The 19,969-nt window shown below is 39.5% G+C and overlaps 1 protein-coding gene across 2 annotated transcripts; it reads left to right on the forward strand.

Moving 5' to 3' along the window:
- The first annotated feature begins 943 nt into the window (after positions 1-943).
- LOC119918683 (GTPase IMAP family member 9-like) lies at positions 944-12,857 on the forward strand. Of its 2 annotated transcripts, none has more exons than XM_038739421.1 (2): positions 944-995; positions 11,896-12,857. In XM_038739421.1, exons 1-2 carry the CDS (start codon positions 959-961, stop codon positions 12,708-12,710), a joined length of 852 nt encoding a protein of 283 aa, XP_038595349.1. In that variant the 5' UTR covers positions 944-958; the 3' UTR covers positions 12,711-12,857. The 2 variants fall into 2 exon arrangements, with proteins under 2 accessions (XP_038595349.1, XP_038595348.1); XM_038739420.1 differs by lacking the exon at positions 944-995 and adding an exon at positions 7,521-7,648.
- Positions 12,858-19,969: the final 7,112 nt, after the last annotated feature.

Genomic DNA, 19,969 nt, shown 5'->3' on the forward strand with positions numbered 1-19,969 from the left:
ATATTAAAGAGACACACTATTCTAATTCATAAAAAAAAGAACTAAGAGAAAGAAATACAAACATAAAAATGACCCAGGTCTTGAAACAGAATGGGGAACCTGTAGCGGCAGCACTCATGTCTATGTAAGCCTGATCGTCAGACAAACCCAGGATAATGTGCTTCATTACCTGTTGTAATCAGCTGGTTCATTTGTTCTGAAGAGGAGGAGAACTCTTAAAGATCTAAACTTAGACCAATCAGAAATGCACTGCAAAGGGGCGCTTGGAAAGGGAGGGGTGAGTGGTTGATCAGCCATAGGTTGCAAATCACAAACCTCACCACTAGATGCCACTAAAACTTACAGCCTACACTGAACCTTTAAAATACAATCCTTTTTTTAAAATTAACTTTTAAATGCTTCAAAAACATGAGGAGATCAACATTTCTGTAAATAATATTCTGCCAGCAACATGAAATAGTTTTACAAGACATTCAGTATATCAGTAGGTATTTGATGTTCTCAGTCTCAAACAGAGCTTAACCATGTTGTGTGACATGCTTCAGCAAAAACAAATACTAATGGGATATAAAGTTGCAGATGAACATTTAATATCCAGGAATTCACATCGACTGAACTGCAAGAGGATCCTGAAGTATGAAGGAAAGCTTAAGTCATATTTAAACATCTTGCTGTTTGTTAATGTGTAAATGAACACATTGGCTTTTATGTTGTATTTCATCTGGCTGATCTGGCTGGTAACACCTCCATCTCATTTTGCAGCAGGAAAAACCCTGATATTCCCATCTATATAATAATGAAACTGAAACTTCCACATGGAGCTTCAGTTTCACTTTTATTGTGTAACCACTGCAGCTAGATGTGGGTGTGGTTTGGGCCATTTTAAAGAGGGCAGCAGCAGCCAGTCTGAACTCAGTGTCTTCACTTCATCTGCGATACTTCGTACTTCAACTCAAACATGACCAGCAACTATTACAACATGAGCAGCAACTTAGGTATGTTATGATACTGTATGATATGTATGGATGTTTTAAAGTGTAATTATTTGATGGTGATATTGAAGCGATCACAGCTAACTGTGATTCCACCGGCGTCGCCAGGTCATTTTCCCGAATGTTTGAATGTTTTGACTGAAGCACCGAATAGCTTAGAAACATTTAAAAAAAAATCGGTATTAATATGCAATAATCCTCACGACGCAGCCTGTCTTGCAGGAGGCTACTCGCGATAATATTGCTACATTATGTTTGAAATTCACGTAACGTGACCACAGGATCCAGGATGCTTTCCTCCGGAGCGGCTGTGAGCTTAACTTTATCAGAGGTGCTGAAGTAAGCATTTGTATGGATGTGTAGTGAGATTTCTGTCTGATCACAATGTTTTCAGTTTCCGTTTTTCACCTCTGATGACCGCGATGAAGAGAAGTGCGCTCGTCTCATCCAGTACAGTGTCTTCCATATGACTCAATGTTCAGATTAAAGAAAAGATCTATTTTTCTCCAAGACATTTAGAAGTGGAATTGTACGTTTCTGGTAGAGTCCAGGAGTTTCTAACTGAATTAAAGTGAATTAATTTATCATTGAGGTGAAAAGGTGCTACATGCACATTTGAAGACTTTAGGCTACTTCAGTCGTGCTATACAGGAGAACCTCGTGATACAGGAGAACCATATCTGACAGCAATACAGAATGCCTTTTTTATATTTTGAATTATCGCCTGTCCCCTGAATTTAAATTTGTTTAAATTGTTTTGCCTGTTGTTGTATTTACTTCTGTTTGATTTGATTTATTTGATCCCACATTTATTGTATAATTTAATTTAATTCAGCTAACAGCTTAATTTGCAATTGCATCCATATTTCGTTATATGCAGGGACAGTTTAGATTTAAAATGTACTGGTATAATGTGTTTTTCTAGGCTGCAGCGTTCATAATTTAGCAGTATTGATATTTGTGAATGTGCTGCACTCCTTCCACACCAAGTGCTGCCTTTAAGTAAGTTGCGCCGGCTGACTATAGAGAACTGACATATATACTACTTTTTTTTTTTGTGCAAGTTAAACTACGTCCCAGTGTCTTCTCAATTCTCTGACTGCAACATTTTACACAATTAGAAAATGAAATTCATATTTTATAGCTTTATAATAATCATGCCTTTAATGTCTATGCTTACTTTCTTTGATTTAGACACCTTAGCACTTTTGCATTGTTATTTATATTCAGATAAATGTCTGTTTTATTAAAATATAATACAATTCATCACATCTTTGAAAAAGTAGAATAGATATAGCAGGTTACAGAAATTAGACTTAATGCAATCTGGCTCCACTGTGGCATGACGTCCACATATGTGGACAGTTGGTTTTTGGTATATAAAAACTACATTTTAATTTATAAAACATAAACATGTTAATAACACTTTACGTACTACTTTTTTTTTTTTTTTACCTTGATTGACCCCCTTGAATAAAAGTCTTTCACAGATAGTGCTAAACTTCACTGGTCACCCTTTGCTGTTCTCCGCTGCATTTACCTGCAGCTTACGCTCTTTCGCTCAATAACATTCACTATACACAGAAAAAACATATCAAATGTAGCCCACACTATGTAACATTCATGTAAATCGAATTATGTTTATCACATAAGGCTTGCTTCCTGTTGCCAGAAGGTGGTGCTAAGACTATGACTCAGTAGTGGCACGTCACATATGGGGCCGACTGGACAATGTACAGTCCAGTTATAACAGCTTCCTGTTTCATAGTGAAACATGAAAATCGTCTATCTTGCCATTACCTGTGCTTTCCTCCTGCGCAGGTTAACCAGAAAATTGTTTCCTCTCACATTTTATTATTACTATTATTATTACTATTATTGTTTATGCCATATATAGACTGTTTTTTTTATACCTTAACCTTTCCTTCTCTGTACTCCTTATGTTAGTCCGTCCACATTTACTAGGGTTTAGGTCAGAGCTGTGAGATTGTTTAGTGTTTTCCCCCTCTTGTTGTTCGTCTCCTCTCCTTGAATGTTTATTCAAGGCCGGGAGAGGATCTCTGTTCCCCAAAACATAGGAACCTACACTGTGTAAACGATTATGCAACCCTTTGCTCTGGGCCAGACGCCCGAAGCTGCCCTAGGCGGCAGGTCTCTGGACAAGCTGTATATGTGTTATAGTACTTCTCTGTTTCTAAAAAGCAATATACTATTTCCATGACAGCCAACTTCCTGTTGAGTTTAGGACAGGGCATCAGGATGCTGAAAATGTTACATGGACCTAAACATTTTTGCACATCTAGGTGAAATGATGAGGGCAACTTCATTGAAATTTTGAAATTTATTAGGGGGCGCCCGTACCACACCAAAGCCTGACCCTTTCAGATAATAAGTAACTGTCACCAGCTCTGTAGCAAAATACAGTATATTTACTTTCACAAAGGTCACGCTCAACAGCCTTACTCTAGACACCAGACTGAACATTATGTTCTGTTTATATAGGCTACTACAAATGTAGTTTCACTTCTGTCCCAGGCGTGCAGCATTTCCTGCAGTTTAAATTTTTTTTTCTGAAAATGGTGGAAGGAGGGGTGAGCAGCCATTGGAAGTGTGGCATTATCTGAAGGCACAAACAACATACTGATGAGTGCTGACCAAACAGCAACCTCTGGGTCTGAAAAGTGAAGACAATGGGGAAATGCATTCTTTCTGCATTTACATTACATTTACTCATTTGGCAGATGCTTTTATCCAAAGCGACTTACATTTGAGGAACAACATACAAGCAGCAACAAAGCATCAATACAGCAAGAGATCTATGGGTGACAATCAGAGATGGGGACGCGAGTTTGAGTCTTGGACTTAAGTCGCACACACAGTGACTTCAGACTTAACTTGAGACTTGTCCTCAAAAGACAACAAACATGTTGACCGCAAAGGCAGCTGCTGTGTAATTCATCATAAGCTTCGGCTTCAACTTCATACAAGACCCAAACAAAAGAAGCGCTGAATGCACAGTAGGTTAGTAACCTGATAGTTTAGTAAACATGTTTGGCTCAGCATTGGCCATTAACATTAGTTTGCTTCTTGCTTTAACTACGACCTACAAGAGATTAACTCCCGACTGTCGTTTGTTATGAAAAGATGAATGAACGTTTGTTTACTTGCCAAACTTGTGGTGGTCGATTAGTGTAATCATTTACGTCCCGCTGGCTGCCATCATGTCAACTGCTGTAAACAGGTTACAGGTTTATTGTTTTTCATGCAACATTACAGTTTTATTTAGTTAATGTTACACAGCTTTGAGAGTCTGAGGGATGTGTTGACTTACAGTAGTTTATAAGCTGTCATTAGTTGTACACGCATTGCACATTAGGCTACATGGTTATACTCTGTAAGTGAAAAACAAGTTACAGTTACAGAATTCCTTATAGCAATGCAGTGTTATAAGGTACTTGGATGGAACGCAGCAGGTGATACAGCACTTGATACTTGACTTGGACTCTAGCTGAGAGACTTGTAAGCATCTCTGGTGACAATACATTCTAGTAAGAGTAGCAATAAATACTAGTAAGAGCTAATTGCACATATGGCATAAATGGAGTAAATACCTAGGGAAAGTAGTAAGAGTTAACAAAATTGTGCAATCAATACAAGAGAATTGTAAGGGGAAAGAAGAAGAAGAGCACAGGAACTGCATGTTAGAGGTTAGGGGTTAGAGGTGTTATAAGAGAGAAAGTGTTCTCAGAAGAGATGTGTTTGCAGGGGTTAAGTTAGAGAGGGACGCCCCTGCCCTGATGGCATGCGGTAGCTTGTTCCACCATTGTGGCGTTACAGATAAGAACAGCCGGGACTGAAATTGCTTTGTGTGTAGGAATGGCACAGCCAGGCGGCGTACGTTGGAGGAGCGCAGTAAGCTTGTATTATTAAATTTACATTACATTTATTCATTTAGCTAACGCTTTTATCCAAAGCGACTTACAATTGCTATTTATGTCAGAGGTCGCACACCTCTGGAGTAACTAGAGGTTAAGTGTCTTGCTCAGGAACATTGGTGGACGTGTCAAAGTTCGGAGTTGAACCTGGGTCTCTCACACCAAAGGCATGTGTCTTATTCTCCTTCACCATCACCACCCACCTTTTATGGAGTTTAAGTAGAAGGGTGCAGACCCAGTAGTCACTCTGCATGCAAGCATTAGTGACTTGAATTTGATTCCGGAGGCCATGGGTGGCCAGTGGAGGTAGCTGAGTAATGGAGGGACATGAGTCATTTTGCGCTGATCAAAAACCAGACGCACTGCTGCATTCTGAACCATTTGTAGGGGTTTCACTGCTCAACCTGGAAGACCCACTAGGAGGGCATTGCAATAGTCGAGGCGAGAGATAACCATGGCCTGTACCAGAAGCTGGGTGGCGTACTGAGTAAGGCAGGGCCTGATGTTTCTTATGTTGTATAGAGCAAAGCGGCACGACCGAGAGACAGCAGCAACATGGTCTAAAAAGGACAAAAAGGTAATTAATAATGTCCACCCTGGTTGGAATGATGGTTGAGAAGTCAATTTGTACTTTAATGTTATGGTGGATAGATTGCTTGGCTAGAATGACCAAGATTTCAGTCTTAGAGAGGTTTAGTTGAAGGTGGCAAGCCTTCATCTATGCAGATAAATCCGAGAGATGGTGGTCTCGTCTGGCGGGAAGGACAGGTAGAAATCTGATGAATTATAATGACATACTAAGTAATTGTCATGACTGTACGTTAATTTTTGACTTTTGTAGAGTTTTCCATATTTATTTTCCATAAAAATGGAAAACAAGTCTCAAAGTTTACTCTGTGCAGAGCAATGTTCTACACAGGTAGTACACTGAGTACTATTACAGTACACAAACTTAGATTTTGGATGTTACTGCATACATTGGCATTTTAATTAGATAAATTGTTTTTAAACTACTCCTCAAAAACGTCAATTACAAACTTAAGGTGTTATGTTACAAAAAACGTTTAACAAATACAATATTTTGATAAATCAGTTTATAATAATTGGCTCTCATGGTGCTTATGGTGGAGAATTATTCAGACAAAGCATCTCTTGTTCTCTCGATAGTTATATTGATTCAAAAAGTTTAAAGACTATATTGTGCTTTGAATATATTCCCATTCATATCCCAAATATATTTTTTAAATCGTTCTGTAACCCAAACAACTACGTCCACTGGAAACACCATTCTGGGACGACAGTGCTTTGAATCAAAGTTCAGTGCAAAGTCTATGACTGTTGACTTTTCTAAGGGCAAAGCTGAGGTGGATGGGCAACAGGTTGCCGTCATTGACACCCCGGGCCTGTTTGACACCAGGTTTGGCATAAATAAAACAACTAAAGATATGAGGCAGTGCATCTCTTTTGCTCTTCCTGGACCCCACGTGTTCCTGGTGGTCATCAGGCTGGACAGATACACTGAAGAGGAGAAACAGACAAAGGATTCAAGAAATCTTTGGCTGGCCTGCAGACAGATACAGCATGGTTCTCTTTACCGGTGGTGACCTTTTAGAAAACACTATTGAGGAGTTCTTGGATGAAAGCTCAGACCTTCAAGAACTAGTGGCCAGATGTAAGGGCCAGTACCATGTCTTCAACAACAAGGAGAAGAAGAATCGCTTTTGCTAGATATATTGATTCACAATGTTTAAAGACTGTATGTTGTTTTTTGAATATATTCACATGTATTTCAATTAACATATTAAATCACTATCACTACCTTTATTATTCAAACTGCATAAAAGATGTTGAGTACCCTGAAACCTTTAACCAAATGTATATAAATCTGGACTCATTTTATCCATCCTGTTTCACTTTCATATCATAGGAGAGGCAGTGCACAGAATGGTGAGCTTAAAAGAACTGCTGCCATTTCTTGTAAATGGTGAGGGAGGGGAGCAAAGTTTACAGCTTACAGTGTACAAAGGGATTTCCGGGAAACTAAGCAGGCATGCATAAAGAAGTCGGATAAACATATCATAAGCATGACACTGGATACGATCTATGATACAGGCTGCAATTATTATGAAAGTAAAAGCAAAAGCTCTGATAAACATGCCAGCGTGTGGCCATCAGGAAAACCTTTTTTTCTTTACAGACGTTTCACATATAACTGGGACATGTACTAAGTAATTATCATCACAGTATGAATGGTAAATGATTGACTTTTGTCTTAATGGTAGAGATGTCCCACCTGAGGTCTGGGACTGTATTTGATTTAATGTTGAACAGGGTGCCTTTATGTTTCTTTATAAAATATGATTTAACATGATTATTGTCATTTTCTTCAATCATATCATCATTAACACTCTTAAAATATGTGGCTTGTAAAAAGTGTTTGCTTTAGCCAATTGAAGGTACCACCTCTGCCTCATTTAGAGCCAGAAAACCCCTGACAGTCCCATCGATATTTCAAACCAAAATATCCTCATGCGGCTTCAGATTCCCTTTCACTTTCAGTTTCACTTTATAACCAGTGCAGCTACTGATGGGTGTGGTTTGGGCCATTTTAAAAGGAGCTGCAGCAGATCTCTGTGTCTTCACTTCAACTGCAGTACTTTGTACTCTTTAACTCAAACATGAGCAGCAAGTATTACAACCCAAACATGATCAGCAACTTAGGTAAGTTATGATACTGTATCCATGTTTTAAAGTGCAATTACTTTATGGTTATATAACAGTGATCATGCCTAAATCCAATTTTATGTAACACTAATGTACTGTAGCTCCTATAGACAATTACTTCAACAGACTAACATTGGGTAGACTGCAAAGATATAGTCTTATTTAACTTTTGTTCCAAGGTGTTAATCTGACTACAAATTCTGGAGTACTTTTATACAATTCTAAGATTTTTCAGTTAAAAATAACAATTTCTCGGTCTCTAGGAAAATGTTAAAGATTTGTTGTCTTTTTGAGATGAATGCCATTTTGTTGTGAAGAATCTTGAGTCCTCTTTTGAAGGAAAGTTCAGAATATGTGCTTTTAACTCAGCTATGTTATCAGTTTTTCTCTGGTGTATTGGGCGACATCACAGAAACTAACGGTTATATTATCATCCTCATTATTTTGTTAAGGAAAAGGTTTATTTTCAAAATCTAAGAAATCTTTAAACAAATATCAGTCTGGATGAGAAGCCCCTCACTGCAGTGTGCAGTGTGCTCAAACACTGCTCAATGTAGCTCCCTAGTTTGTCCACCTGAGGCTGATGTAGAATATAACAAAGGTAAATAAAAGAAAATGTTGGATACAAAGGAAGTTACATCTTCTAAGATCTTAATCCAATACCTGCTTGGATATAAATACAAAGTGATACTGTTATTATGCATAATTTACTTTGTGATGTTCATGTTCGACCACTGCAGTGGTATATTTTCATATAAACAACTACAGCACCAATGACCTATAAGCCCAGATGTAGATGTACAGTCTTGAAGTGGACGCACCGGTGTTACACCGGTACTCTCCTCTGCCCTGTCCATATCAGGTTCTCTGGGCACTACGTGACGCTTACCGGTTCTTGTTCTCTCCGCCTGCTAAACTCTCTCGGCAGAGAGAGACGAGGGAGAAGAGAAGCTCGGGTGCCTTTCAAGCAACCGTTTGCTGACTGTAGCTCGTCAGTGTCACTTTTCGTGAGACACAAAGTAGTCCCTGTCCTTTAAGTAGGATTCAAACCAGTTTAGTACTGTGCCAGAAAGTCACACCCAGTTTTCAAGCCTGTCTTGTAATATGTTCTGGTCGACCGTGTCGAATGCAGCACTGAGATCCAATAATACCAAGACTGAAATTTTGCCACTGTCAGTGTTCAAATGGATGTCATTGAAGACCTTAATAACAGCCGTATCAGTGCTGTGGTGTGGTCGAAATCCTGATTGGAAGACATCAAAACAGTTATTTAGTGCCAAGAGAGTACTAAGTTGTTGAAAAACAGCTTTTTCAATGATTTTACTTAAAAACGGCAGATTTGATATGGGCCTATTATTGGTCATTAGTGAACTGTCTAGCTAGCTCTTTTTAAAGAGTGGCTTAATGACTAGTTTTCAGGGCCTGTGGAACAAAACCTGAGAGGAGAGACATGTTGACAATTTGTAGAAGATCTGAGGCCATGCATTTAGACACATTTTTAAAAAACCTGTTGGCAGAATATCAATGTTTTCAGTGATGTGCCGTTTTGTGATCACCTCTGTTTGTACATTTGTGTGCACGCAGATAGCACTCTCAAAGAAAACACAGGAATGATCAGAGAGAGCAACATCAGTCACCACAACCAGAAATGTCCAGACCCTTGGAGATGACCAAGTCCAAAGTGTGCACTTTATTGTGCGTGGGCCTCGTCACATGTTGAGTCAATCCATAATTACTAAGAACACAACACAGTTCTTTAGTCCCTCTTTCCTGGGGGTTGTCAACATGGTTGTTAAAATCAACAACAATAACCACACAGTCAAAGTCAATACAGATTATAGACAGCAGTTCACCAAAGTAATCAAAAAGGTATGCACAGTATTTAGGGGGCCTGTAGATATTTAGAAAAATAGCTTGAGAAGAGGAATTCAGCTGAAGAGCCACATATTCAAAAGAAGCAAAATTTTGGCATTGGAGGGAGTCATTAAACAAAATGGCAACTCCACCTCCTCTCTTATGCACTCTAGCTTCACTCATAAAACTGAAGCTGGGAGGGGTAGACTCGATAAGGACAGCTGCACTGTTATCTTGGTCCAACCAAGTTTCAGTTAAAAACATGAAATTAAGATTGTGAGTGATTATAAAATCATTGATTAAAAATGTTTTTCTTGCCAAAGACCTAACGTTTAACAAAGCTAATTTTAGTGTGTTAAAAACATTATCTGGCCCACTTTTTTTCGACAGGCTGCAGCTGATGAGGAATTAATACAAATTTGCAGGATATGTTGAGTGCTTCCTGTTTCTTAACACATTCACCATGCTTTTTCTGTTACCTAAGACAGGGATGGAGAAGACTACCAGCACATTGGGCCCCGGATTGTCCTTGGAAGAGTCATGAGTGCTATTTTCCTTGTAGCCTGGACCCAGCACATATCAGACAGAGCTTACTGGGCTTTTTCGCCGTTGCGGAGCGGGAAGGCGGGTTGTGCGCTGTATTTGTGACACATGTGTCAAACCTGGAGGACTTAGAACCAGTGGTGGAGGTGGATGGTGAGGGGGTTTAGGGTAGAGAAAATGGGAGTGGAGCGAGGGAAGGTGCGGGGAGTAAATTTGGTCTTCCATGTGATCAGTGAAGTCCAACAGGGGGGAGAGGGGAGAAAGTGTGTCTGAAGGTGGGGATTGGGGGGGTAGAGATGTTGAATCCTCACTGTTGGTTTTCAGTGAGAGAGGTGGAGACTCTTCCTCTTGGCTCAGATGTCTCCCGTGATCAGAGCTCTCTTCCAGTGGGGGTTGGGTTGGCTCTCCTTCAAGGTTTCTGGTGTGTTGTGTCATGTCTTCTTCTTGTTTTGATTCCTCTTGTCTCTTGTCCTTGGCAGAGGGAACAGATGAGTGACTCATGTCTGCGGTCCCACAGAAAGTAAAAGTTTTCGATGAAATGCACTGAATGGACAGTACACGCCGTTAAGAGCCACGTGTTCAAAGCCATCAATCTGCTGAATCTCTCAGCTCCTCTTCGGATTGGTGGTATAGGGCCACTGATAAACACCTCAGCATTGAAAGAGCTGACCGTGTTCAACAGATTATTAAAGTCCTCTTTCAACACTTCAGACTGTTGCTTCACAACATCATTGGTCCCTATGTGCAGTATGATGTTTTTCACACTAGGATGTTCAGCCACAATATGCAGAATTCTTTCTGCCAAGTCAGAGACCATATCCTTCGGAAAGCAGAGTACTTTGGTGTTCTTACTGCAAATGCTTCTTACATCGTTTACAGCAGCGTCACCCACAGTCAGAGTTTGAGGCCCAGTCATTAGCTTTCCCTGCAGCCTTTTACTTTCTGATTTACTCTCAGTCCTTACCCTTCTGTGTGAGGATGGGATGTTATTCAGGTCATCAGACGGAGATCCAGGGTCCTGCAGTAGTGGTGAAAATCTTTTCTGCTGTTGCACACTCGGTTGTTGGGAAGGTTTGTTGCTAATTCTCCATTTCGCAGCTGTCCACGGCTGTGTCCTACCAAGAACAGTTGCTGAAGAGGCGCTCTGCCTGGATGATAATGCAGGCCAGCCAGTCGCATCACAAATCTCAGGGCGCTGGGTTCTGCCTGTTACTCGTCCTTCCATTTCCCACGGAAATGATTTACTCTTAGGCTTTGCACCAAGAGCGTTCCAGGGAGGACTCCCACTTTTAGATTTATTACCCAGTACACAGGCCTCCTGCTTCTTGGTATTCTTGTTGGTGCTAATTAGCCATGTGTTAGCATGCTCTTGTCCACTGTTTTGGGTCCACGGTAAAGTGGTGTCATTCCCACATAGTCCATTCACTTCCTCATTTACATCTAACCTGTGGATCTTGGTTTCCAGCACATTAATTTTCTGCAGAAGTTTGTAGAAGTCGTCTGTGGAGAAGGGTGGCACCTTGTTGCTAATTAGCATTAGCTATAGCTCCAGTCACTGCAGTACAGGCTAGTGCTATTGATAGGCTGCACTTGCGTAGCAATAAGATCATAAAAGATTTTAAAGTATGGCAATAGCCTACTTTATCTGACAGTCCCAGTGATTTAAAAGTATCCAAGAGCTGCTGATTTCTAGCAGGAAAAAAAGAGAGTTTAAGCAAAAGAATGCAAGGAGAGGCAAGAGCAAGCAGCAAAGCGTCTGCACTGTCAGAAAGAGGGGGCAGTTTAAAGTTGCATTATTTACAACCTTATAAAGATTTGTATTTATTGTCACTCATTCTTCTACACAGGAAGCAGCAGAACAAATGATGAGGAGCTGAGGATAGTGATGGTTGGGAAGACTGGAATTGGGAAGAGTGCTACTGGAAACACCATTCTGAGACGACAGTGCTTTGAATCAAAGTTCAGTGCAAAGTCTATGACTGTAGACTGTTCTAAGGGCAAAGCTGAGGTGGATGGGCAACAGGTTGCCGTCATTGACACCCCGGGCCTGTTTGACACCAGGTTTGGCATGAATAAAACAACTCAAGATATATGCCAGTGCATCTCTTACGCTTCTCCTGGACCCCATGTGTTCCTGGTGGTCATCAGGTTGGGCAGATACACTGAAGAGGAGAAACAGACGGTGCAAAGGATTCAAGAAATCTTTGGCCAGGCTGCAGACAGATACAGCATGGTTCTCTTTACCGGTGGTGACCTTCTTGAAGACACCACTATTGAGGACTTCTTGAATGGCAGCCCAGAACTTCAAGAACTCGTGGGCAGATGTAACGGCCAGTACCATGTCTTCAACAACAAGGAGAAGAAGGATCGCTCTCAGGTCACTGAGCTGCTCCAGAAGATCAGAAATATAGTCCAGAGGAACGGAGGAAGCCACTACACCAACAAGATGTTCCAAGAGGCCGAGAGGGCACTTGAAGAGGAGAAACAACGCATCCTGAAAGAGAAGGAAGAGCAAATACAGAAAGAAAGAGAGAAACTTGAAAGGAAACTTCAAGAAAAATATGAAAAAGAGATGAAGAAAATTAAAGAGCAACTCCATGCTGACAGAGAGAGGGAGAAGAAGAGAGAGAGGAGGAGAGAAAGAGGGAGAAGGAGGAGATGAATGAGGAAAGAAAGAGGGAGAGGGAAGAGCTAGAAAGACAGAGACAGAGAGATTGTGATGACAGAGAGAGGGAGATGAAAAAACTAACCGAACAGCATGAGAAAGACTTGAGAGAGGAAAAACAAAAGTTGCAGTCCAGATATGAAAAGGAGGCCAGGGAGGAAGCTGAGGAGTTTAATCCATTATATCCTCTGGTTCTAGCTGGTGAAGCTATAGTTGGAGGAATCAAACAACTTGGAAAGGCAATTGGAAGATGGTTCAAGTGAGTGGTCCTAAACTCAGGCTGTTTAACTACAGAGGAACCCTCCAGATGCTCACACACAAGAACAAAAAAAAGCTATTATTATTTCATCCACAGAAATATATTCACAATGTATGTTTTGTATGAGTGAATGATGTCCTGGAGGTTAGTAAAGTCACTCAACACAGTCCTTTTTACATGAGTATGTGAATATGGCCTAAGGAGATATTTAATGTGTATATTAACATTTGACAGTGTAATGTGTTTGCATATCAATAACATTTTAAGATGAAATCCTAACTAAACCTATGTATTTCATTAAATTACCTATTGTTTCAAGTTTTCTTTTTTATTGTATTTTAAATGACTGCCATTTGTTTTCCTGCAGACTAATAGTACATTATTTGATTTTGATTCCCTTCTGCTGGCAGTTTGTGTTTATGTGCTAAACTGAACTAGAAATAAAGATGTGCTATTAAGACCAAACCTTTGTCAAATTAATAATTAACTGTCCAATCAAGAGTTCCAAGGTCACAGTTCAATGCTTTTTCAGGAACTTGGGAGTCTTACACTGAACTAATGGCAAAATGTTTGTTCCATGCACTCATAAAAAAGGACACCTTTAAAGGCGCCTGCTTGTTAATGACAAAGCCTATCAAACAACTCAAACAGCCGAAACCAACACCTGCACCCTGTGTGTTCAATGCTGCTTTAACGTTACCTGGTCCGTGCTTGTGAAATACCCACCGCGACTAACGTCATTTCAAGTTATTAACCAAATAAAGTCTGTGCACGCACAGACGACCTCCCCGCAAATTTTCAATTTTACCACTTTGGCAGCAGAAACAAGTTGTGGACTCAAAACTGATGTATAGTCACCTTTCAGTTAATATGGAAAACTTGATAGCTGCTTTACACATGAGTAGCATTCGATTGGAGGTGTGTTTCTGGCCACCTGAAAAATAGTATTCATCAATAATTTATTTACAGAAGGACAAAAGGGGAATTATTTAAAAGGGATCAAACAACAGAATGCTAGAGCAAGGCCCTTCTGTTCTAGCTTAAAATAGACTTCAAAATCATATGATTATTAAATATTCTTCCACAAGGTGTAAACCAGGACGAAAGTAACAAGGCGATTTTCTCACAGCCCTGGCTGCATTTGTAGTCCAAGCTGTGACAGCACCTTCAGCACGCAACCCTTGAGGGAGCTGCCAAATATTGCATGATTTCGTCATCGTTTCCCGCGGCCGTCTTCGGGAAACTGTTTTCAAGCAACAAGTAAATGTTTGAAGCGGGACTGTTTTTGGAATTACAAGTTGTGTCTCTCGTTTCATGTGTCACAGTAATGATTAATCTACAGGTTATTTAGTGCTTTAACACACCCTGAAGTTTGCCCTGCCAGAGTTTTTTAGTATAAAAATAAATCATGTTTATATGACAGGAGTTCCTGTGCATTTTAATCATGCCAGGTTCATAAACAATGTCCATCTAACCATTTACCCCCTGTTTTAGGTGCACACATTTGCATATTTATATTATATATTTATAATATATCCTTAATATAAAATGAAATATTCTAAACAATTCAAGTTTGGGCTGTCAGGTTACTTTTGAAACTGAATATTTAATTTAACATTTATTATTTATTTTCTTAAAGATAAAGGACAAAAGATGTTTGCAGTTACACATTAACTAAGTCACAGTCATGTTTATTTATAAAATACACGGGTGGTAACGCAAAAAATCTAGCTTGTATTGTTGTGTTACTTTTGCCCCAGCTGACCTTGTCGAAAGTAACAATGTGCCACTTATATTTAAAGTGAAATTATACAGAAGTCCTTCTACATTTGTACAAAATACCACCTGATATTGATAGACCACACCTATGAGTTACAGCCAAAAATATATCTCTGTCTGAAACATTATCTTTGAAAGTTAGATTTTTCTGAAAAATGGTACTTTCGCCCCTGATCTTCCCTATTTTCTTTTTAGGTATGTTGAAATTAAAGAATTTAGTCCTATTTAACTGGGCATATATCGCGTGTAGTCACTGAGTGATCCGAGTGTTCCCCTTCTGCCGGCTCTTAAAAGAACTGACCCTGCCTTTTGTAATATTTTTAAAAAATGTCGGACAACCAAGCACCAACTAAATCTCCTTACAAGGTATGAAAAACACTTTCTATGCGTCGTCAGTGCTTGAAGTGGAAAAAAATAGGTGTCAGTTCTCTTCTCCCTCGTCTCTCTCCACCGAAAGAATTTAGCAGGCAGAGATAGCAGGAAACGGTGAGCGTCACGGAGCACCCAGATATGGAGAGGGCAGAGGAGAGTACCGCCAACTTGGGAGAGGTCCCGGTACGCAAGAAAATGTCCCGGTACGCCAAAGACTATGGTATTTCCTTCTATAACAGAACAGTTTAAGTTTCACTTGTGGTTAGTCTCCTGTCCTCAAGGCAAGGCAAGTTTTTGTATAGCACATTTCAGCAACAAGGTCATTCAAAGTGCTTTACATAAAACATAAAAGCAACAGGGAAATATAAAAAAGAGGTAAAAAGTTAAATAGAAAATAAAAGCAGGCAGGTCTCTCACCTTTGCTTTTACTCCTTCGATTCCCCATCTCCCACTCTATCCCTTTGTTTGTTTGTTTTGTTTGTTTAACACTTAGGGACTCTAACCCTTCCTTAGATACAGTCGTCACTGTAAATCCAGATTGTCCACGCTACAAACTCTAAGCGGTTGACAAACAACAACAACAAATTAACAAATTAATTTTTCTCAGCCCTATTAACTATCAGCCGTGTGAGATGGTACAATCAAAAGAGTGCTCTAGGATATTTAAATAGTGTTCACTGAAAATCTAAAAACAAAGAATAAGAAAACAGGAGAGTAAAAGTTACAGTGCAGTGTCAGTAATCAATCTACTTGTTAAAGGTAGTGCTAAAAAGTCTTCAGTCTTGATTTTAAAGAAATGAGAGTTTCAGCAGACCTAGAAGTCCCTGTCCTTTAAGTAGGATTCAAACCAGTTTAGTACTGTGCCAGAAAGTCACACCCAGTTTTCAAGTCTGTCAAGTAATATGTTGTGGTTGACTGTGTCGAAAGCACCACTGAGATCCAATAATACCAAGACTGAAACTTGCCACTGTCAGTGTTCAAATGGATGTCATTGAAGACCTTAATAACAGCCGTCTCAGTGCTGTGGTGTGGTCGAAATCCTGATTGGAAGACTTTTAAAAAACCTGTTGGCAGAATATCAAGGCAGCATGAGGAGGATTTCAGATGTTGTATTATGTCCTCCAGGTGGTTATGCTTGATAGAATCGAAAATTGTGTCATGCTATCTGAATTGTTTTTAAGTGGACACAGGGACAACACATATTTCTGTACCTGACGTGGAGGCACTGATTGCTTGACTAATTGTTTGAATTTTGTCTGTGAAGAAGGAGGCAGGCCTTGGAGGATAGAAGTTCAGAGGCTACAGACACAGGAGGGTTGGTTAGCCTGTCGACAGTAGCAAACAAGGTGCGTGCATTATAATTGTTTTTGGTGAAGAAGAAGAACCGCCTTGTATTTCTCAATTCTAAGTTACAAATGCGAAGTCTCTCTTTATAGATGTCATAATTAACCTGGAGATTCGTTTTTCGCCACCTGCGTTCAGCTTTTCCACGCTATATTTTTTGAGTTCTAACCAGTGTGTCATTTCTCCATGGAGATCTTTTCTTAGCAGAGACCACCTTCACCTTGGCTGGTGCAATGGCATCAATAACCTTTGTAACTTTAGAATTTAAATAATCTACAAGCTCATTGACTGAGACCCATGGGAGGGCAGGTGTGGAAGAGAAAGCCTCAATAAATATTTCACTAGTGTTTTCAGTGATATGCCGTTTTGTGATCACCTCTGTTTGTACATTTGTGTGCACGCAGATAGCACTCTCAAAGAAAACACAGGAATGATCAGAGAGAGCAACATTAGTCACCACAACCTTGGAAATGTTCAGACCTTTGAAGATGACTAAGTCCAACATGTGCACCTTATTGTGTGGACTCATGTTGAGTCAGTCCATAATTATCAAGAACACAACACAGTTCTTTAGTCCCTCTGTCCTGGAGTTTGTCAACATTGTCACGATCCTGTCCTGAGCGTGTCTGGGTTTCTTGTGTTTTGTCCCCCCCCCCCCCCAGTAATCTGCCTGCCTGCTAGTCTCTGTTTTCCCTTCTGTCTCTCTGCCTCGTTAACCCTGATCCCAGTCACCTGTGTTGCTCCCGCCCTGCTCGTTAATCACTGTGTATAAATGTCTGGTGTTTCTGTTCATTCCCTGTCCGGTCATTGTCTCATGTCAGTCCTGTCCTGTCGGATGTTGTGTTGTTTCCTGCTACCTTATGGATGTACCAGTTCCTGTACTCGTGAGTTCTGTTCATGCCTGTTGTTGTGCTTGGGATAAATAAAACCTGGAACTCAATCTCAGCTCTCAGTGTCATGCGTTTGGGCTCTCCCCTGCTTTGCGCACCCAGCGATCCTGACAAACATGGATGTTAAAATCACCAATAACTACACAGTCAAAGTCAACACAGATTATCGAGCAGTTCACCAAAGTCAGCAAAAAAGGTTGCTTAGCAGGGGGCCTGTAGATATTTAGAAAAATAGCTCGAGAAGAGGAATTCAGCTGAAGAGCCACATATTCAAAAGAAGCTAAATTTCCATAAGACATCTTTTACATTGGAGGAAACAAAATGGCAGTCCACCCCCTTTCTTATGCACTCTAGCTTCATTCATAAAACTGAAGTTGGGAGGGGTAAGGGCGGCTGCACTGTTATCTTGGTCCAACCAAGTTTCAGTTAAAAACATGAAATTAAGATTGTGAGTGATTATAAAATCATTGATTAAAAATGTTTTTCCTGCCAAAGACTCCAACAGGGGGGAGGAAGGAGAAAGGGTGTCTGTAGATAAGGATGACCTGGATGGGGATTGGGGGACTGAAGATGGTGAATCCTCAGAGGTGGTTGTTAGTGAGTGGGAGGGAGTCTCTTCCTCTTGGCTCTCATGTATCCCATGATCAGAGCTCTCTTCCTGTAGGAGCTGTGATGATTCTCCTTCAAGATTTCTGGCGCGTTGTGTTATGTCTTCTTCTTGTTTTGATCCCTCTTGTCCTTGGCAGTGGGAACAGATGAGTGATGTAGAAAGTAAAACAGGTTGGAACTGAACAATTTTACTCCTGACTTGTTAAGGCAAAGTCCATTTGCCTTAAATAGATATCTGCAGTCCCATAGAAAGTTACATTTTCTAATGAAATGCACTGAATGGACAGTACATGCCGTTGAGAGCCACGTGTTCAATGCTAACAATCTGCTAAATCTCTCAACTCCTCTTTGGTTTGGCGGTATAGGTAAACACCTCACCATTCAGAGAGCTGACTGTGTTCAAAAGATTATTAAAGTGCTCTTTCAACACTTCAGACTGTTGATTCACAACATCATTGGTCCCTATGTGCAGTATGATGTTTTTCACACTAGGATGTTCAGCCACAATATGCAGAATTCTTTCTGCCAAGTCAGAGACCATATCCTTCGGAAAGCAGAGTATTTTGGTGTTCTTACTGCACATATTTCTTACATCTTTTACAGCAGAGTCACCCACAATCAGAGTTTGAGGCCCAGTCATTAGCTTTCCCTGTAGCCTTTTACTTTCTGATTTACAATTCAATTCAAATTAGATTTATTGGCATGAATGTAACAACAACATTGCCAAAGCATCATATATACAACAGAAGAAAAATCAGCCCCAAACATTTCATTAAACAAGTAATTGAAGTGTAAAGTAATCAAAGCGTATGTGTGTTTGTGTTACAAAAAAAAAGAAAAAGAAAGACAAATTAAAAATTAAAATAAAATAAATAAACAAAACAGTAAGCGTGTGTGTTTTTGTTGAAAAATAAAATATATTAAAAATAAAATAAATAAATAAACAGTAAGCATGTGGGTGTTTGTGTGTGTGTGTTAAAAAAATGTTTAAATAAAAATAAAACCGTAAGCGTGTGTGTTTGTGTGTTTGTTAAAAAAAAAATATATTAAAAATAAAATAAATAAATAATACATTAAGCATGTGTGTTTGTGTGGTGTTTAAAAAACAAATAAATATATATATTAAAAATTAAAATTAAATAAATAAAACAGTAAGTGTGTGTGTTAAAAAAAAAAAATATATATAAAAAATAAAATTAAATAAATAATGAAACAGTAACGTGTGTGTATATTAATAGACAAAAAAACAATTTATTGATTAAAAAATAATAAATAAATAAAAAGAAATCAGTATCAAATGTAAAAACAAAACAATTACTAAAATATCAAATGATCAAAATAATAATAATTTGAAAATCTGTACAATTATTTGTCAGTCTGAGGTTCCACTGGTTTTCCTCAATTCATGGCATGAGGAGACATATTGCAGCAATTATTTCACATTTGGGCATTTCTCCCAGTAAATAGTGGAGTTTCTGTGTGTCTGATATGAATTCGAATTCGGGGTATATTTGGGAAATGTTTGCAAAGTGTTTTGTCTTTGTGTTTTATATTTAGGGCATGAGGTTAGAAAGTGCAGCTCTGTCTCTACCTGTCCCCTGTCACACTGGGAGCAGAGTCTCCTCTTGTGGTACCCAGCTCTGTCTGTGGCGACCGTTTCTGTGGCCAGGGTGTTCACTCAGTCTGTATGTTGTCAAATTTTTCTTAATTTGGGACATTTTATTGTACTCAGGTAATTTGCCAGTGTGAATTCTCTTTTAGGGTCAGATAACATTGTAATTTACTTTGTGTTTTGGTGGTTTCAGCTCCTGGTATGTTAGGGTTTTGTGATGATATGGGGGTTAACTGATTTTAAGTGATTGTAAAATTTAAGTGATCTTTTCTGTATTTTTAGTAAGAGGGGGTATTGGCCGAGCTCTGCTCTGCACAGGTTATTTGGTGTTTTTCTCTGCACTGCAAGATGCTCTTACAGAACTCTGTATGGAAAGATTCTATGATCGTTT

This window comes from Micropterus salmoides, unplaced genomic scaffold, assembly GCF_014851395.1.
Source record: "Micropterus salmoides isolate LMB-PRFRI ecotype aquatic unplaced genomic scaffold, ASM1485139v1 Ms_hic_scaffold_2345, whole genome shotgun sequence".
NCBI classification, from domain to species: Eukaryota; Metazoa; Chordata; class Actinopteri; order Centrarchiformes; family Centrarchidae; genus Micropterus; species Micropterus salmoides.